This window comes from Felis catus, chromosome A1 (genome assembly GCF_018350175.1).
Source record: "Felis catus isolate Fca126 chromosome A1, F.catus_Fca126_mat1.0, whole genome shotgun sequence".
Taxonomy (NCBI): domain Eukaryota; kingdom Metazoa; phylum Chordata; class Mammalia; order Carnivora; family Felidae; genus Felis; species Felis catus.
The window spans coordinates 140327307-140344390 of NC_058368.1; the positions used below are offsets into that span (position 1 = coordinate 140327307).

A 17084-nucleotide genomic window follows, 5' to 3' on the forward strand; every position below is an offset into this window, starting at 1 on the left:
AATATTATATTAATGTCTACAAAAGAAAATCCCCAAGGACCTTTGTTGTAATAAGAAACACACACAGCCACAAACATGCACACACACACACACACACACACACAGTTTATGCTATCAGCTTTTTTCAAACCCTTGGACTCGTTATTTCTTTCAGTGGAGCTTAGGAAACACCGTGTTCGAATGAGTCATACATGCAGCAGGAATTCTTTCTGGAAAGGTCCTCTCATTCTCTCTTTTCACATTTGAAGCACTCACAGAAGATATAACAGAAAAAAGTAACCTTGGAAAACAAGCCCATGAACTTCGGACTTTCAAAAGCCACCAGATAGGGGTACCTGACTGGCTCAGTCAAGTGTCTGACTTTTGATTTCGGCTGAGGTTATGATCTCATGGTTCTTGTGAGATGGAGCCCACATTGAGCTCTGCGCTCAGTGTGGAGCCTGCTTGGGATTCTCTCTCTCTCCCTCTCTCTTTGCTCCTCCCTTGCTTGCTTTCTCTCTGTCTCTCTTTCTCAAAATAAATAACTTCCAAAAACGCCACCAGGAAGTTTGTTTCTTTGAAAGCACGGTTAGGGTGACAAGCCACACTCAGGAACCAGAAGCGTAACATGACTTCCTTCTGCTGTTGACCACTCACTCTGTGCATTCCAAATGGTAGGACCAGAGCTCAGAGACAGAAATAGAGAAACTAATAGGGAAAATTAGCTTTTGCTTGGGCCTCCTCTTAGAGAAAGATGACTCCTGCAGTTAGTTGGACTTGGGCCCTCTCCCTGGAGTGCATAATTCCAGCTGAATTGGCTCGCACTTTTCAAAGGCGTGGTTATGTGCTGCAGGCGGATCCCTGCCAATTTGTGTGTGTGTGTGTGTGTGTGTGTGTGTGTGTGTGTGTGTGTGTGTGTGTGTGTGTGATTGCTTTGTGTATCAGTGTTGGCAGTAGTGCTGATTGCAGCTCAAGATGCAGCTGGCCTCTGCCCCAAGAATCCAAAATCAGAAAATGATTAGAGTTACTGGTTCAAAGATCAAAGGTCTATGAGTGTTGTTTTCTTTCCCACCTGGAGACACCAAGGTAGTCTCTGGCACTTTCTCATTGCTATCCATAAATGAGCACTGTAGTGGCAATGTTTTTTTTTTTTATTTTTTTTAACGTTTATTTATTTTTGAGACAGACAGAGCATGAACGGGGGAGGGGCAAAGAAAGAGGGAGACACAGAATTGGAAGCAGGCTCCAGGCTCTGAGCCATCAGCCCAGAGCCCGACGTGGGGCTCGAACTCGCGGACCACGAGATCGTGACCTGAGCTGAAGTCGGACACCCAACCGACTGAGCCACCCAGGCGCCCCTCAGCTGTTTTTCTAAAGAGAATTTTAGTTGTCTGTATACCTTGTGAATGAAGACCAATGACAAATAAATATAGGTGATTTACTTCTTAGCTATTAAAAACTCATCTCACATAGAATATTTATTTGTTATTAACATGGATTGTTTATGTTTTAGAACGCTGAATATGTGTCTTGCACCTAAAATCTGCCTTCCTACCAAAGACTGTGTCCTAATAGTATAACATAACTGGCAACCAAATATTGATCAGTAAAGTAGGTGTTCATTCCCCAGTGCATCAGAGACTAAGACCAAAAAAGAACATGAAAGCCAGCATTCTTCTTCTGCATGCATCACATACCTCTGCCTTGGCACCCTGAAAGATTTCAGACAGTCACACCACTGGGAAGGCAGCTGGTTTCTGCAGTCCTAAAGCACATTGGCTTGAGGCTTGTAAATGGCCTTGATTATTATGCAGGACACATAATGCTCTTATTAGCGTCACACTGATTAGCGCTATGCAGTAACTGCTTTCTGTAATACCCTAATTGAGGTCCTTCCTTGCATGGAATTTACATTATATGTAGATAAATCCCTCACTATGACATTTTAATGAGCATTTTTTTAAAACAAAGTCCAAAGGATAATTAGAACTACCTCCCACACAAGAATCTTTTTTTTTTTAAAGACAGGAAAGGTGTAGGTGCCAACAGAGAAGGCTCATTTAAGAAAATCCATTTTGTAAGTGCAGATGAGTGTCCTAAAGCAACAACCCACTTTCCTAGTTGCATGTGGCTTGGTTTCTTTTTCCAGTCCTTCACTCCTGTGGATGTCTCCCCACTTCCTGATGTTTGTGGTTTAGGTTTTATATCATTTTCAAACTCAAATTTAAGCCGTCTTGAAATAGAGCTGGAGAGGAGTCCCAAGAATTCATGGCTAAATAGTTAGGGTGGTCAGTGTCTCACCACTTCATTCTTTTACTCGCTTTTGGTCTAGGTAATGGTATTTTAGTTTAACAAAGCATCTGCACAGCCATTCCTGAAAACCTTCACTGTGTCTATCTCTCATTCAAGCCGCAGAATATCATCCCTCAGTCTTTGACTCCACCTCCTGCAGGGGCATGTTATTAAAGGGGAGTAGCAGTGGACTCCCTTCCTAGGATTCCCTCCTCTCACTTGGGAGCTGTCCTCCTTCTCTCCAGGTCAGATGGTTGAAATAAGGAAGAAAAGAGTTAGGGACCAAGCATGGCACAACCTGTCTTGGCAGTTGTCATCCACTTCTTAAGTATCTTTTTTATTTTATTTTTTTAACGTTTATTCATTTTTGAGAGACAGAGAGAGAGAGAGAGAGAGAGAGCGAGCGAGCATGAGCTGGGGAGGGGCAGAGAGAGAGGGCGACACAGGATCCGAAGCAGCCTCCAGGCTCTGAGCTGTCAGCACAGAGCCCTACACAGGGCTCAACTCACTGACTGTGAGATCATGACCTGAACTGAAGTCTGATGGCCAACTGATTGAACCACCCAGGCGCCCCCACTTCTTAAGTATTGATTTGAATTGTATCTCTAACTCAGATGTTAGAAATTGAAGAATTAGCTCTTTGCTCAGGACCCAAATCAGAAAAGAAATGTAGCTGAGGCTCTGAAGACAATACTCCTTTGGGTAGATACCTCTGCTTCTTCTGTACTCCAACCACGCTTTCTTCATAACCTTTTCTAGCATGGGTGGTACTGTTTCTTGTGTCTGTTAACTAATATCTGCCTCTTCAACTAGACTGGAACTCGTTGAGGGCAGAAAACAAGTCTTATTAGCCTCCACACCGTGGAGCATTGTGACTAGCGTTTACAGGTGCTCAGAGAAAGTATGAATGAATAAACAAAGTAAGTTACGGTTATCACTAGGCAGTAAGGAAATGCAAATTAAAACTGTGGTGAAATACCACTATACACCTTTAAGAATGGCCAATAAAAATGCCTAAACTGACCAAAAAAAAGTGGCAGGAAGGATGAGAAGCGGCTGGAGCTCTCACACACTACTGAGGGATATGTAAAGTGGTACAGCTATTGTGGAAAACGGTTTGGCAGTTTCTTATAAAACTAAATATAAATTTATCCTATGACTCGACTAACTCGCTCCGGGGTATTTACACAAGAAAAAAGGAAGTCTTAGGGATGCAAAAAAACCTGTCTGAAATGTTTGCAGCTGTTTCATTTATAATCACCTGAAATTGGAAACAGTCCAACAGTCCTTCAGCTGGAGAGTGGATACATAAGCTGGGATCCATCCCATACCCAAGGGAATTGTAGTCAGCCGTGAAAAGGGACAAAGTATTGATATGTACGACAATCTGCATGGGGGCATTATTCTAAGTGTGTTAGGCCTGATTCAAAAAGCTGTGTGCAGTATGATTCCATTCATATGACCTTCTGGAAAAAGCCAAACTAAAGGCAACTATAAAAGCCAGTGGTTATCAGTGGTTAGGGAGGGAGGAAGGGGTGACTATAAAAGGGCAGCAGGAAGGAATGTTTTAGGGGGATGGAACTGCTCCGCATCTTGATTATGATGGTGGTTACGTGACTGTACGTTGATCAAACTTGAACTGTATAATGGAAAAAGTAATCAATTTTACACTATATGAATTACTAATTTAATTTGAAAAAGTAAATCAATGTTGTTTTGCTATTTAGGGTGCATTTAAAAAAATGCCAAAAGAGGGCCTCCTGGGTGGCTCAGTCGGTTAAGCATCTGAATCTTGATTTCAGCTCAGGTCATGATCTCAACGTTGATGAGTTGGAGCCTGACATTGGGCTCTGTGTTGACAGTGCAGAGCCTGCTTGGGATTCTCTCTCTCCCCTTCTCTCTGCCCCTCCCTGGCTCCCGTGCTCTCTCTCTCTATAAGTAAATAAGTACATTTTTTTAAATGACAATAGAAAATAAGTCTTACTAGCCTGCCGTGGTTTTTCACATGTTCATCTACACACACGAACACTGTGAGAGAGTGTGTGTGTGTGCTTTCATTTAGCAGATGTTTAAAAACATTATTCTATGGACCAGGACTTGCTGTAGGCACTGAGAATATATTGGTGAGGAACAAAAGCCAAGTTCCTACTCTGATGACAGGGAGAGAGACAGATAGTAAACATGTCAACGAATCAATGCGGTTGACAGCTTTGTGCTGTGGAAACGATAAAACAGGCCTTGGTGATGGAGAGTGGGATTCAGTGATTGGCCTCTCTGAAGAGATAGATAACCTTAAACTGACCTGAAAGGTGTAAAGGAAGCATGAATGTATGCAAATATTCAGGCAGAGCAGTTCTGGCGGGGAAAATATCAAATGCAAAGAACCCAAGGGAACTACACTGGTGATGAGACTGCCTGAAAGACCCTCTCACTTTCAAAACTCATAGAAAGGGGCGCCTGGGTGGCGCAGTCGGTTAAGCGTCCGACTTCAGCCAGGTCACGATCTCGCGGTCCGTGAGTTCGAGCCCCGCGTCAGGCTTTGGGCTGATGGCTCGGAGCCTGGAGCCTGTTTCCGATTCTGTGTCTCCCTCTCTCTCTGCCCCTCCCCCGTTCATGCTCTGTCTCTCTCTGTCCCCCCCCAAAAAAAAAAGTTGAAAAAAAAACTCATAGAAAGGCCAGCTAAAACATAACAAACATTATTTTCAAATGTATGGCTGGGCTTCCAAGGAAATAAGGCAAAGCCCCTAAGATGGAATTAAGCTTTTTATGTTCAAAGAACTGGCAGCAGGAAGGTGGATCTGGACCAAGAGGGCAAGGAGACCAGCAGAAGGTGAGCTCAGGTAAGTAGGTAGGGATCTGTTTCTGTTGGCTCCAGAGGCCATGGCAAGGCATTTGGATTCAGTCCAAAGGTCTTGGGAGCCATTGGAGGCTTTCAGGAAGCAGAATGAAATGCTCTTGTTGACATTTCAACAGGATAAGTCTGGCTGCTGTCGGGAGAGTGGCCTGTGACACACCAGGAGAGGCAGGGAAAGGAGAGTGAGGCTCCTGCTGAAAGTCAGGGGTACAGTGTTGCCAGCCAGGGGCTCTGTGGTACCAGGGAGAGGTGGAGACACGGGTGGCTTGGAGGTCTATTGGAGAGATAGAGTTTGCTGAGAGATTGGACCTTGAGTGTGGTGAGGGGAAAAGAAGAGTCAAGGATGCGGTCCTGGTTTTTGGCACAAATATCTGGGTGGCTGGCAGTGTATCATTTGCTGAAACAGAAATACTGAAGGAAAAACAAGACTTTTCTTTGATAGCAGAGCAGGAAATCAAAAGTTCCATTTTGGACACAGTAACTTTGAGATGCTTATTAGACACCTCTGTAAAGATGTAAATAGGCAGATGGAGATGGGTTTCTGGAGCTCTAGAAAGAAAACAGTCTGTGTTTCAGAGACAATGGCATATAGATGGTGCTTAAAGTCATGGAAATCCATGAGTCTTCCAGGAAAGAACCTGTAGCCAGAAAACAGGACTGACAGTCAATATTTGGTATATACCAACTTTGGGGAACTAGTCAGAGAAAGAGCCATTACGAAAACTAAAGGTAAGTCATTGAGGTGGGAAGGAAACTAATACATGTAGTGATGAGGAAGATAAGGAAAATAACTTGTTCCAAGAAAAGAGAATGGTCAACTATATGGAATGATTGAGAGAGTTCGAGTAAGAAGAGGATGGAGAAGTGACCATTAAATCTGGCAAGACAGATGACCTTGACTGGCACAATTTCTGTTGAATTTGGCGGCAGAAGCCTATTTGAGGTGAGAATATTGGATGAGAAAGTGGATAGAGTTGCTATAGACCATTCTTTTGAGAACAATTGGCCAGGATGGGGATAGAGGAGTAGCTGTGCAACTGGAGAGGCCTGTGGGGGTCAAGACAGGGTTTTTTCTTAGATGGTGGAGATGGGTATGCTGAGGAAATGACCCACTGAGTAAGGCAAGAGAACACCATGAGGAGGGCTGGAGAGAAGGGATAGATAACTACAGGAGTTCTGTCCTTGAGAGAGAGAAAAGGTTGGGCTCCAGAGCCACGTGGACAGGTTGACCTTGGATTGGTTTCCACAGATGAACTGCCCAAGATCCTAAGGGAAGGAAGAGGGTGTGGACAGGAGCGGGTGGGTAGGGGTATTCAGCAGCGAGAAGATGAGATGTGTGTGGTTCTCTCTGTGTTTGTTTTCTCAAAGAAAACAGGAGGTAGGGTCAAGTACAAGGAGTGAAGTAGATGGCTAGAGATTTGAAGAGGGACCTAAAAAGGTTACAAAAGAGTTTTGGAGCCTAGGGAAAAGCATATTGCAAAGAAAAAAAAAGGAGAGAGAAATGAGTGGACCGCACACCCTTTATGTAAAGCAAGACCACAATGTATGTGTGCACGCACACCCCAATCATGGGGTCAGAAGACCAACCTCATGGCTAATGAAGTAGAGAATGACATGAAACACAACGAATAGGCTAAGCTTCGGCTGCTGGAGAGAAGAATCTACCTGAAAAAACTGCATTTTCAGCTGAGGAAAGCTGAACTCTGTACCAGCTAGCTCTCCTCTGGGTTTAGATTCTATGTGTAGTCCAGTTTCCTCCGTAGGCTCAAAAGTGCTCAACTGGAATCACACTGCAAAATCAGTCTCTTCCCTATTGCTGTGATGTTCAGGAGCAGGGGAAGTGAAGGGCGATACCAGGACCAGCTGTCGAGAAGGAGAGTGAAATCACCAGAGAAGCGTCTAGAGAAGTCCGAGCCAAAGCGAGGGGCCTGAGGTTTCATAGAGAAGAGCTGAAATTCTTTAATGTGATTGCTGTCAATCAAGTAAGCCCTAAAGCTGTAACTGCAAAGGGAAGCGTATTGCTCTCTTCACGCTGCTGTAAGAAATCACCACAAACTTACTGGTTTTAACCAGCACAAATTTATTATTCTCAAATTCTGGAAGTTGGAAGTCTAGATGAGTTGGCAGGGCTTCTTGGAGGCTCGAGGGGAAAATACATGGCCTTGCTTTTTCTGGCCTCTGCAAGCCACCTACGTTCCTTGGTGTGTGGCCCCTTCTACATCTTCAAAGCCAGAACTGTAGTATCTTCAGGTCTCTCCTCAAGCTCCCCTCTGACTTTTGTCATCGCATCTCTGTGTCTCTCTTTCTCTTACAAAAAGGCTCTTCTGTTTATGTAAGCAGGAGCCCAGCTCTATGACTTAATCATTGTACCTCAATATCCTTAATGGAATCACACCTGCAAGGCAACTTGGCCAATAGGGGAACATAGTCGCAGGTTGAGGCATGGGGATGAGGACATAGAGAGGGAGCATTATTCTATCACAAGATGTTTCCTGGTCTATCCACTAGTGTGACGTAGTTCTGTGCTGTAGCCTGACATTTAAAACATTGCTTTTGCTTCATTCAGCCATGTGAAGCTTTTCTTTTTCATCCAGTGTGTAAAATAATAGGATCCAGATCTTTTTTAAAAAGACATTCTTTCTGAGAAGCTCTCAGATCAAATGCGAAGTGAACATGGTATGTTTTCTCTGTTCCATCATAAAATTTCTTCTGTGTTTTTGGATATTTGAGGCTTTTGAATTTCCGCTACATAGAACACGGAGAGTAGACATCCTCTCCTGAAGTTTGTGATGTGGTTAATTTATCAGTTCATACAATCCCCATGTGTTAAATTCCCAGGTAACATTTATTAATCTAAGATTGATACAGCGTGTCACTGATGTTTATGTCATTGGTCAACAAATTCTGTTTATGAGTGAGTATGCATCGACCTGAAATTGAGTGTGGCCTCAAATCCTGGTGGAGAAGATTCTGATATGTAACTTCAGCTTTGTGGCTTTGAGGAAGTTGTCACCCTCAGAATCTCACTTGGCTCTTGTGTAAATAATGAATAATTACACTGCTCTCTTAGGGATGGCCTGAGTTTTGTTCACAAAAGGACTTATAAATGGCCAGCAATGCCAAAAACTAAAATTTTGCCTAATATAATTCACCTATGCCTGTATACATTTCCTCTCTGTTTTCAATTAGATTTTTTTTATCCTTCATTATTTCTCCTTTAGAATTATGTTTGAATGTAGCTTTTAACCATTCTATCCTCATCCAAATATTGGCTTTCTTTTAGTTCTTAAAGAGTTTTCTGTTTGTATCCCATAATGCTTGTTTTTATTATATATATTATAGTTAAAATACTATTTAGAAATTTAAAATTCTCTTGATCTATTTTAGGACACGTGCATATGGAGAGATACCACAACTGCCGTTTCTTAATAATTGTACTGGTCTGGGTGCTGGGCAGCAAACCTAAGACACCCTTTCAAAGGATCACTAAAGAGTCATGTGGAAACAGTTAAAAGAAACTGGTAGGGAATAATAAAGTACCCAGGAGCTTGTAGCAGGAGGATATCTTGTACCCACCAGGGCATCAAAGGGCAAGAAGAGGGAGGGACTGCCAGAAGTTGACAAGAGCTATGACTATAGAAGAAGGGCCCAGAGGGCAAGCATAACCAATGCCAAACCTCCACCCAGCCAGGGCAAGGCAGAAGGGTAGCAACGGAAATAAGTGTCCTGTCCCCACTCTCTGCTCTCCTGCCCCTGCTTCCTTTATCCAAACCCAGTGGAAGCCAATGGGCAAGGGAGCCAGTTGACTCCCTTCATAGTGGTCTGTTTCCTGGCACACAGCAGGCTGGAGAGGAGTGGGCAGTCAGCGACTGGAGGAGCAAACCAAAATGCCCATCACAGTGGTCTGTTGGAAAAAAACATTCCAAATTCATCATGGCCTTTGGAATTTGGTTGTACAGAAGCACACATGCACCCCCATACTTAAGCCCTGACCCCTTTGGTTTTTCTTTCACCACTCCTATCAGTGGTTGTGTAGTTGAGCTGGCCACTGTGGCTAATCCCCACGCTGGTTCGTTCTTCTCTATTAAGACTTGATTAATAAATTTGCAGTGTGGACACCCACGATGATGGCGGGGTCCTCGCTTTCCCAGAAGGCAGTCTGAGGGTCACTCTCCTTCACTCTTCTCTTCTTCCTTTTCCAGGATGGAGCTTCAGCATGGGATCAGCCTACCAGTTTCATAGTTGGCGTGTGTTCGTGATAGTCTGTGCGCTCCCCTGTGTCTCCTCAGTGGTGGCCCTCACATTCATGCCTGAAAGCCCACGGTTCTTGTTAGAGGTAACACCTATAACTACAAATATTCAAGGAAGCTACATATGTTGGAAAGAGTTCCTTGTGAATTCTAGGAAAGTGTGTTTACCTCTTTAGGAGGTACGTTTTCCCTTGCTGCTATGGAACCATGGAGGGGTTGGCTTCATGGGGATATGCTTTTAAAGGATCAGTGTGTGAAAAAGCTTTCTCGTGGCCAGAAAGCACTAATGTTCCTCCCGAAGCAAGTAACTTTTCACTTAGTGAAGAGAAGATGTCTTATTTTTTTATACATGAAATTTTAGCAGCCAAAGATGCTATTTATAGTTACAGGTACACCCATCCACTGAACTGCTAATGTACTTAAGGATATCCAGTGGGATATCCCATTGGCACAGTTACACCCAATTTGATCTGACAACACAAGATGGTCATGGGAAAATCAGGGAGTATAAGTGTTTCATCTTTTAGCACCTCACTGTCTATTTGCATTTCTTAGGTTGGAAAGCATGATGAAGCTTGGATGATTCTGAAGTTAATTCATGATACAAACATGAGAGCGCGGGGTCAGCCTGAGAAAGTATTCTCGGTGAGTACTTGCTTCTCAGACAATCCTCTACGCCAGGGGCCAGGAAACCTTTCCTGAAAAGGCCAGATTGTGGATTTTTCTCTCTCTGCACCAGCTACGCTTATCTTTCAATTCCTCATATTTCTGTTTCACTGAGACATGTTCCACTTACTGCCCTTGTGAGTACTGTTCACTCTGCATGGAATGCTCTTCCATCCTCTAGTTACAAAATTTATTCTCAATGGGGAATGCTGGTCTAAATTATTAAAAATTAGGGGCACCTGCGTGGCTCAGTTGGTTAGGTGCCAACTTTGGCTCAGGTCATGATCTCACGGTTTGTGGGTTCGAGCCCTCATCGGGCTGTGTACTGACAGCTTGGAGCCTGCAACCTGCTTCAGATTCTGTGCCTTCCTCTCTCTCCACCCCTCCCCTGCTCACACTGTCTCTCTCTCTCTCTCTCTCTCTCTCTCTCTCTCTCTCTCTCTCTCTCTCTCTCAAAAATAAACTAAAAAAAAAATTTAATTACTGAAAATTGGATGCATAGAATTTTTTGAAGGAACAATGGTTTTTAAATCTTTTTACATATGCAGTCATATACAATTTGACTAATGTTTTATCTGAAAGAGGTTTAGGCAGACATATCATAAGACATGAGGTGAACATAAATAAGATCTTCAGTGTCTTATAAATGATGTCAACAATAGGTCTTTTGATGGCTTCCTGTCTTACATTTAGGTCTTTCACCAATTTTGAGTTTATTTTTGTGTATGGTTTAAGAAAGTGGTCCAGATTCATTCTTCCCCATGTCGCTGTCCAGTTTTCCCAGTACCACTTGCTGAAGAGACTGTCTTTATTCCATTGGATATTCTTTCCTGCATTGTCATAGATTAGTTGGTCATACGTTTGTGGGTCCATTTCCAGGTTCTCTATTCTGTTCCATTGATCTGAGTGTCTGTTCTTGTGCCATTACCATACTGTCTTGATGATTACAGCTTTGTAGTAGAGCTTGAAGTCCGGGATTGTGATGCCTCCTGCTTTGGTTTTCTTTTTCAAGATCGCTTTGGCTATTCAGTGTCTTTTCTGATTCCAGACAAATTTTAGGATTATTTGTTCTAGCTCTGTGAAGAATGCTGGTGTTATTTTGTTAGGGATTGCATTGAATATGTAGATTGCTTTGGGCAGTATTGACATTTTAACAATATTTGTTCTTCCTATCCAGGAGCATGGAATCTTTTTCCATTTTTTTGGTGTCTTTTTTCAACTTCTTTCATAAGCTTTCTATAGTTTTCAGTGTATGGATTTTTCAACTCTTTGGTTAGATTTATTCCTGAGTTACGGTTTTGGGTGCAATTGTAAATGGGATCGATTCCTTGATTTCTCTTTCTGTTGCTTCATTGTTGGTGTATAGGAATGCAACCGATTTCTGTGCGTTGATTTTATATCCTGCAACTTTGCTGAATTCATGAATCAATTCTAGCAGTTTTTTAGTGGAATCTTTTGGGTTTTCCATATAGAGTATCATGTCATCTGCAAAGAGTGAAAGTTTGACCTCCTCCTGGCTGATTTGAATGCCTTTTATTTCTTTATGTTGTCTGATTGCAGAGGCTAAGACTTCCAATACTATATTGAATAACAGCGATGAGAGTGGACATCCCTGTCTTGTTCCTGACCTTAGGGGGAAAGCTCTTTGTTTTTCCCCATTGAGTATGGTATTAGCATTGAGTCATTCATATATGGCTTTTATGATCTTGAGGTATGCTCCTTCTATCCCTACTTTCATGAGGGTTTTTATCAAGACAGGGTGCTGTATTTTGTCCAATGCTTTCTCTGCATCTATTGAGAGGATTATATGGTTCTTGTCCTTTCTTTTATTGATGTGATGAATCACATTAATTATTTTGCGGATATTGAACCAGCCCTGCATCCCAGGTATAAATCCCACTTGGTCGTGGTGAATAACTTTTTAATGAACTGTTGGATCCGGTTGGCTAATATCTTGTTGAGGATTTTTGCATCCATGTTCATTAGGGAAATTGGTCTATAGTTCTCCTTTTTCGTGGGGTCTCTGTCTGGTTTTGGAATCAAGGTAATGCTGGCTTCATAGAAAGAGCTTAGGAGTTTTCCTTCCATTTCTATTTTTTGGAACAGCTTCAAGAGAATAGGTGTTAACTCTTCCTTAAATGTTTGGTAGAATTCCCCTGGAAAGCCATCTGGCCTGGACTCTTCCAAGCAAAATAATTCTTAATCCAGAAGCTAATCTCTCTGAATGTTTTATCTGCTAATGTGTGCCTTTGTGGTTAAGATTCAAAGAAGGGTATTTTTGTTTCATATTATTCCATTGCTACTTGTTCTTCCCCTTTACTCTATGGTACTCCCTTTCATTTGCTTCTTTTAGGTGGTGTTGGGATCTGTATACTTGTGCCAATGGTCTCATATATGAATGGAGTGATTATATACTTTCTGTGGGAGTTGGGTTTTGCTTCTTTCAAAACAAATTATAAGCCTTCAGAGAAGAGAACTCAGCACTTACCCTGTGTCGCTCTTTACAGGTAAACAGAATCAAAACCCCAAAACAAATAGATGAACTGATTGAAATTGAGAGTGACACAGGAACATGGTACCGGAGGTGTTTTGTTCGGATCCGGACAGAACTCTACGGAGTAAGTGAAAAGTGTGCCCTGACTTGCTGCCCAACCTGTTGCATTTGACGTTGGTCAGAAGCAGGATTGATTGCAATAGTTCCATGAGTGGGGCTGTGCCCGCTTCTGCCCAGGTCACCTAATTCCCGCACTAGCACCAGGTAAAAGGATCCCCATGGGATAAGCAGGCTAGCCAAGACACTCCATCTTTGGGAAGGAAAAGTGCTAGGCAAGGAGTCTTGGCTGGGATGGGGTGCCCTGAGGTCTTGGGTTACTTTGCCCACTGGCCTGCAGGAAGCTAAAAGGTGAAACTTGCAGTATTTGGTTCCCTACAGCCTTCAGGTTTTACATTTTAAGTTGGAATGAATCTGGCTGAAAGAAAACTCAGTGTTTTTGTAACTGGTGAAGGGGGTTGGGGAGTGGGTTGGCTGGCTAACTGTGAAAGAAAACTAACTCTTGCGTATTTCACAGATTTGGTTGACTTTTATGAGATGTTTCAACTACCCAGTCAGGGATAATACAATAAAGCTTACAATTGTTTGGTTCACCCTGTCCTTTGGGTAAGTAATATTTAAATTCTTCGTGAGTGAAATCTGTACATTTCCACCCTATAACTCCCAGTCACACTGCTTTCCTTTCTTATACTGTTTGATGCTGTTAATGTGCTAGGAAAGTTTTTTTTTTTTTCCAGTTTAGATTTGCTGACAATTATAGTTTTTATAAACGACTTATCTTTATTTGTCCTAAAGCTGGGTGGCAAAACCAGTAGTGCTTGAAAAGCCCGACGAGACCATGGGTGATTTGCTCCCCATGGCTTCTCCAGCCTTCTCTCCTCATTTGTTCGGCACCAGCCGCACTGGCTTCTTTGCTTTTCCTCGAACATGCCAGAACTGCTCTCATCTTAGGGAACTGCCTTGGCACTGCCCCCAGATACTGTCCAGCTCATTTTCTCGCCTCTTTTGGAACTTTGCTCAGAGGTCACCTTCTCAGAGTCACCTTCCCTAACCACTTATCTTAATTGCAGCCCCTCAGTACCTCCTACCCCCTTCTCAGCCTTATTATCCCTCCCACCCCAAGCACCTTCCATTTCTAATATACAAAAAGTATCTTCATTCTGCTCAATGAGATATTTATGAGAATAAAGCTCATCTCCCTCTCTCTGGAAGCTCTGGGAGAACAGGGATTTTTAAGCTGTTTTGTTCACTGCCATATCCCCCTGGTACATAGTAAGCACTCAATAAATAGTTGCTAAATGAGTAAAACCACCATATATGTGTTCTAAGAAAAGAGGAGGTAGGAAGAAAATTCCAGAATTTTGTTTGCTAATAGTTTCAGAATATTTGTGTCCAACTCTATTTTGCCTAGTTTATTGTTTAAAAGAGGCAGTTAGAGGGGCACCTGGGTGGCGCAGTCGGTTAAGCGTCCGACTTCAGCCAGGTCACGATCTCGCGGTCCGTGAGTTCGAGCCCCGCGTCAGGCTCTGGGCTGATGGCTCGGAGCCTGGAGCCTGTTTCCGATTCTGTGTCTCCCTCTCTCTCTGCCCCTCCCCTGTTCATGCTCTGTCTCTCTCTGTCCCAAAAAAAAATAAATAAACGTTGAAAAAAAAATTAAAAAAAAAAAAAGAGGCAGTTAGAGAATGCCCTACACTTTTAGGTCAATAGGCTCTTAGTGCCTAGGGGAGCCCGACATGTATGCCCCAGGTTCTGTCTCTAAACATCCCTGACTTACAACAGTAAACTGCAAAATAACCAATCTTTTGCAGTGCCATGGTGTGTGGTAAATGGAGAGAGGAGGGAAGTGTGGATCAGGAGACCTAATATCTCATCCTGCTCTGTGACCTGAAGACACTCCCAAGTTTTATTTCCTTATTTCCAATTTAGGAGGGTTGGTTCAGAATATGTAAAGTTACTCCCACTCAAGTTCTAAAAGGCACATTAATCTATGAAGACAGAGAAGGCTGAAAAGTAATAGGTATTTTGTACCTACTATGTGGTAAACACTTGGCTAGGTACAAAAATAAGCCTGTCGAAAGTTCTACTCTTAATGTGGAGATTTACACGGTAATATCGGGTTTGTTTATATTTTGTTACTTATGACTGACCACATTTTAAACTTTCTGGTTTCCTTATAATACCCCTGAAATGTCAAATAGTGCCTAGCATTTAGTGGATATTCAGTAAATGTTTACTGAATAAATAAAATATTAGCTGAAATTCCTCCACGTCACTGATGATGTATGTTCCAGGGTAGTGTGCTTCTGTCACTGTTGCCATTTTTAAAGATTTTTGTCCCGTGTATATGAGTAAAAAGCCTTGTGATAGATGGTGCATCCATGAGTCATTTCTGATTTAGTTGCCACCACTCTAAATCATTAGATTTAGTAAGTAATTAATTCATGGTCTATGAAGAGAAGGGCTTGGAATCTCTGGAATCCCAAGGCAGAGATGTTTGAGAAATCCTAATGACAGCGATGATGATAAAAACTAGTCTTTTGAGCCCTCACTATGTGCTAGGTCCTTGGCATCCCATTTAACATGAGTAACCACCAGGCGGGTACTGTCATCATTCGCAAATTAGAGATGGGGTCACTCAGGCTTAGGTAAGTGTGCATCAGAAGAATCACCTAGCCAGGTCACGATCTCGCGGTCCGTGAGTTCGAGCCCCGCGTCAGGCTCTGGGCTGATGGCTCAGAGCCTGGAGCCTGTTTCCGATTCTGTGTCTCCCTCTCTCTCTGCCCCTCCCCCGTTCATGCTCTGTCTCTCTCTGTCCCAAAACTAAATAAACGTTGAAAAAAAAAATTTAGAACGGATTCCCAATGACCTGGAAAATACTCATTAAAAAAAAAAAAAAAAAAAAAAAAAGAAGAATCGCCTAGAGGGCTCCCTGCCCAGAGTTTCTGATGCATTCAGTCTGCATGACACCTGAGAGTTTGCATTTGCAACAAGTTTTCAGGCAATGCTGATGCCTGCTACTGGTCCTCAGACCCTTCTTTGGGAACCACCATCTTAGAGCAGCACTGTCCAATAGCAATGAAATGCAAGTCACATGTGTCGTTTTAAATTTTCTAGCAGCCACACTAAAGAAAATAAAAGGAAACAGGTGAAATTAATTGTAATACTTTATTTAATTCATTATGCCCCAAATAGTGTAATTTCAATGCACAATCAATATAAAAATGATTAATGACTTAATTTTAAGTTCTTTTTTTCATAAGTCTCCAAATTTGGTATTTTGCACTTATAGCACATCTCATTCGATCTAGCCACATTTCTTGTTTTGTTTTGTTTTTTTAAGTTTTTATTTCAGATTCCAGTTAACACACAGGATAGTATTAGTCTCAGGTGTACAATATAATGATTCAACACTTCTGTAAAACACCTGGTGCTCATCTCGCCAAGTGCCCTCCTTAATCCCTATAACCCATTCCCCATATCCCCCCATCCACCTCCCCTCTGGTAACCGTCAGTTTGTTCTCTACAGTTATGAGTCTTTTTCTTGGTTTGCCTCTTTTTTTTCCCCTTTATTCCTGTGTTTTGTTTCTTAAATTTCACATATGACGGGAGTCATATGGTATCTTTCTTTGTCTGACTGACTTATTTCACTTATCATAATACTCTTTAGCTCTATCCATGACATTGCAAATGGCAAGATTTCATTCTTTTTTTAAGGCTGAGTAATATTTGTGTGTGTGTGTGTGTGTGTGTGTGTGTGCGCGCGCGCGCGTGTGTGTGTGTGTGTGTGTGTGTGTGTGTGTGTGTATGGCTTCTTAATCCATTCATCAGTCAATGGACTTGGGCTACTTCCATAATTTGTGTGTTGTTGATAGTGCTGCTATAAATATCAGGCTGCATGTATCCCTTTGAATTAGTAGTTTTGTATTCTGTGGGTAAATACCTAGTAGTGAATTTGCTGGATCATAGACATTTTTCTAAAGAAGATATAGATATGGCCAACAGACACATGAAGAGGTACCGTAACTGATCATCAGGGAAATACAAATCAAAACTACAATGAGATACCATCTCACACCTGTCAAAAGGGCTAAAATCAACAACACAAGAAACAAGGGTAAGGATGTGGAGAAGGGGGAATCTTCCTGCACTGTTGGTGGGAGTGCAAACTGGTGCAGCCACTCTCGAAAACAGTGTGAAGTTTCCTCAAAAAGTTAAAAATAGAACTACCCTACGACCCAGCAATTGCACTCGCCACATTTCAACCACTGAGTACCCACATGTGGTTAGTAGCTGCTGTACTGAAGAACCCAGCAGCATGACTTAGTTGTCATATGCTAGCATAATATATTAGAAGGTAAGGCATAATACATTAGAGGGAAATAACCTGCATGTCCCTTTTCCCAGCCTCAAACCCCTTGAGAAATGGTTCTCTGCCCTCAGGCTAGCAGGATCACAGGAGTGTAGAAACCAAGAAATATTCCCCATTAGTAAG

At 42.4% G+C, this 17084-nt stretch overlaps 1 protein-coding gene across 1 annotated transcript in view; it reads left to right on the forward strand.

Moving 5' to 3' along the window:
- The window catches only part of SV2C (synaptic vesicle glycoprotein 2C), a 224445-nt gene that overhangs the window by 173353 nt on the left and 34008 nt on the right, over positions 1-17084 (forward strand). Inside the window, exons 5-8 of the mRNA XM_003981081.6 lie at positions 9328-9461; positions 9931-10020; positions 12549-12659; positions 13110-13198. Of these exons, the coding sequence (XP_003981130.1) occupies positions 9328-9461; positions 9931-10020; positions 12549-12659; positions 13110-13198 (424 nt within the window). The remainder of the gene's footprint in view (positions 1-9327; positions 9462-9930; positions 10021-12548; positions 12660-13109; positions 13199-17084) is intronic.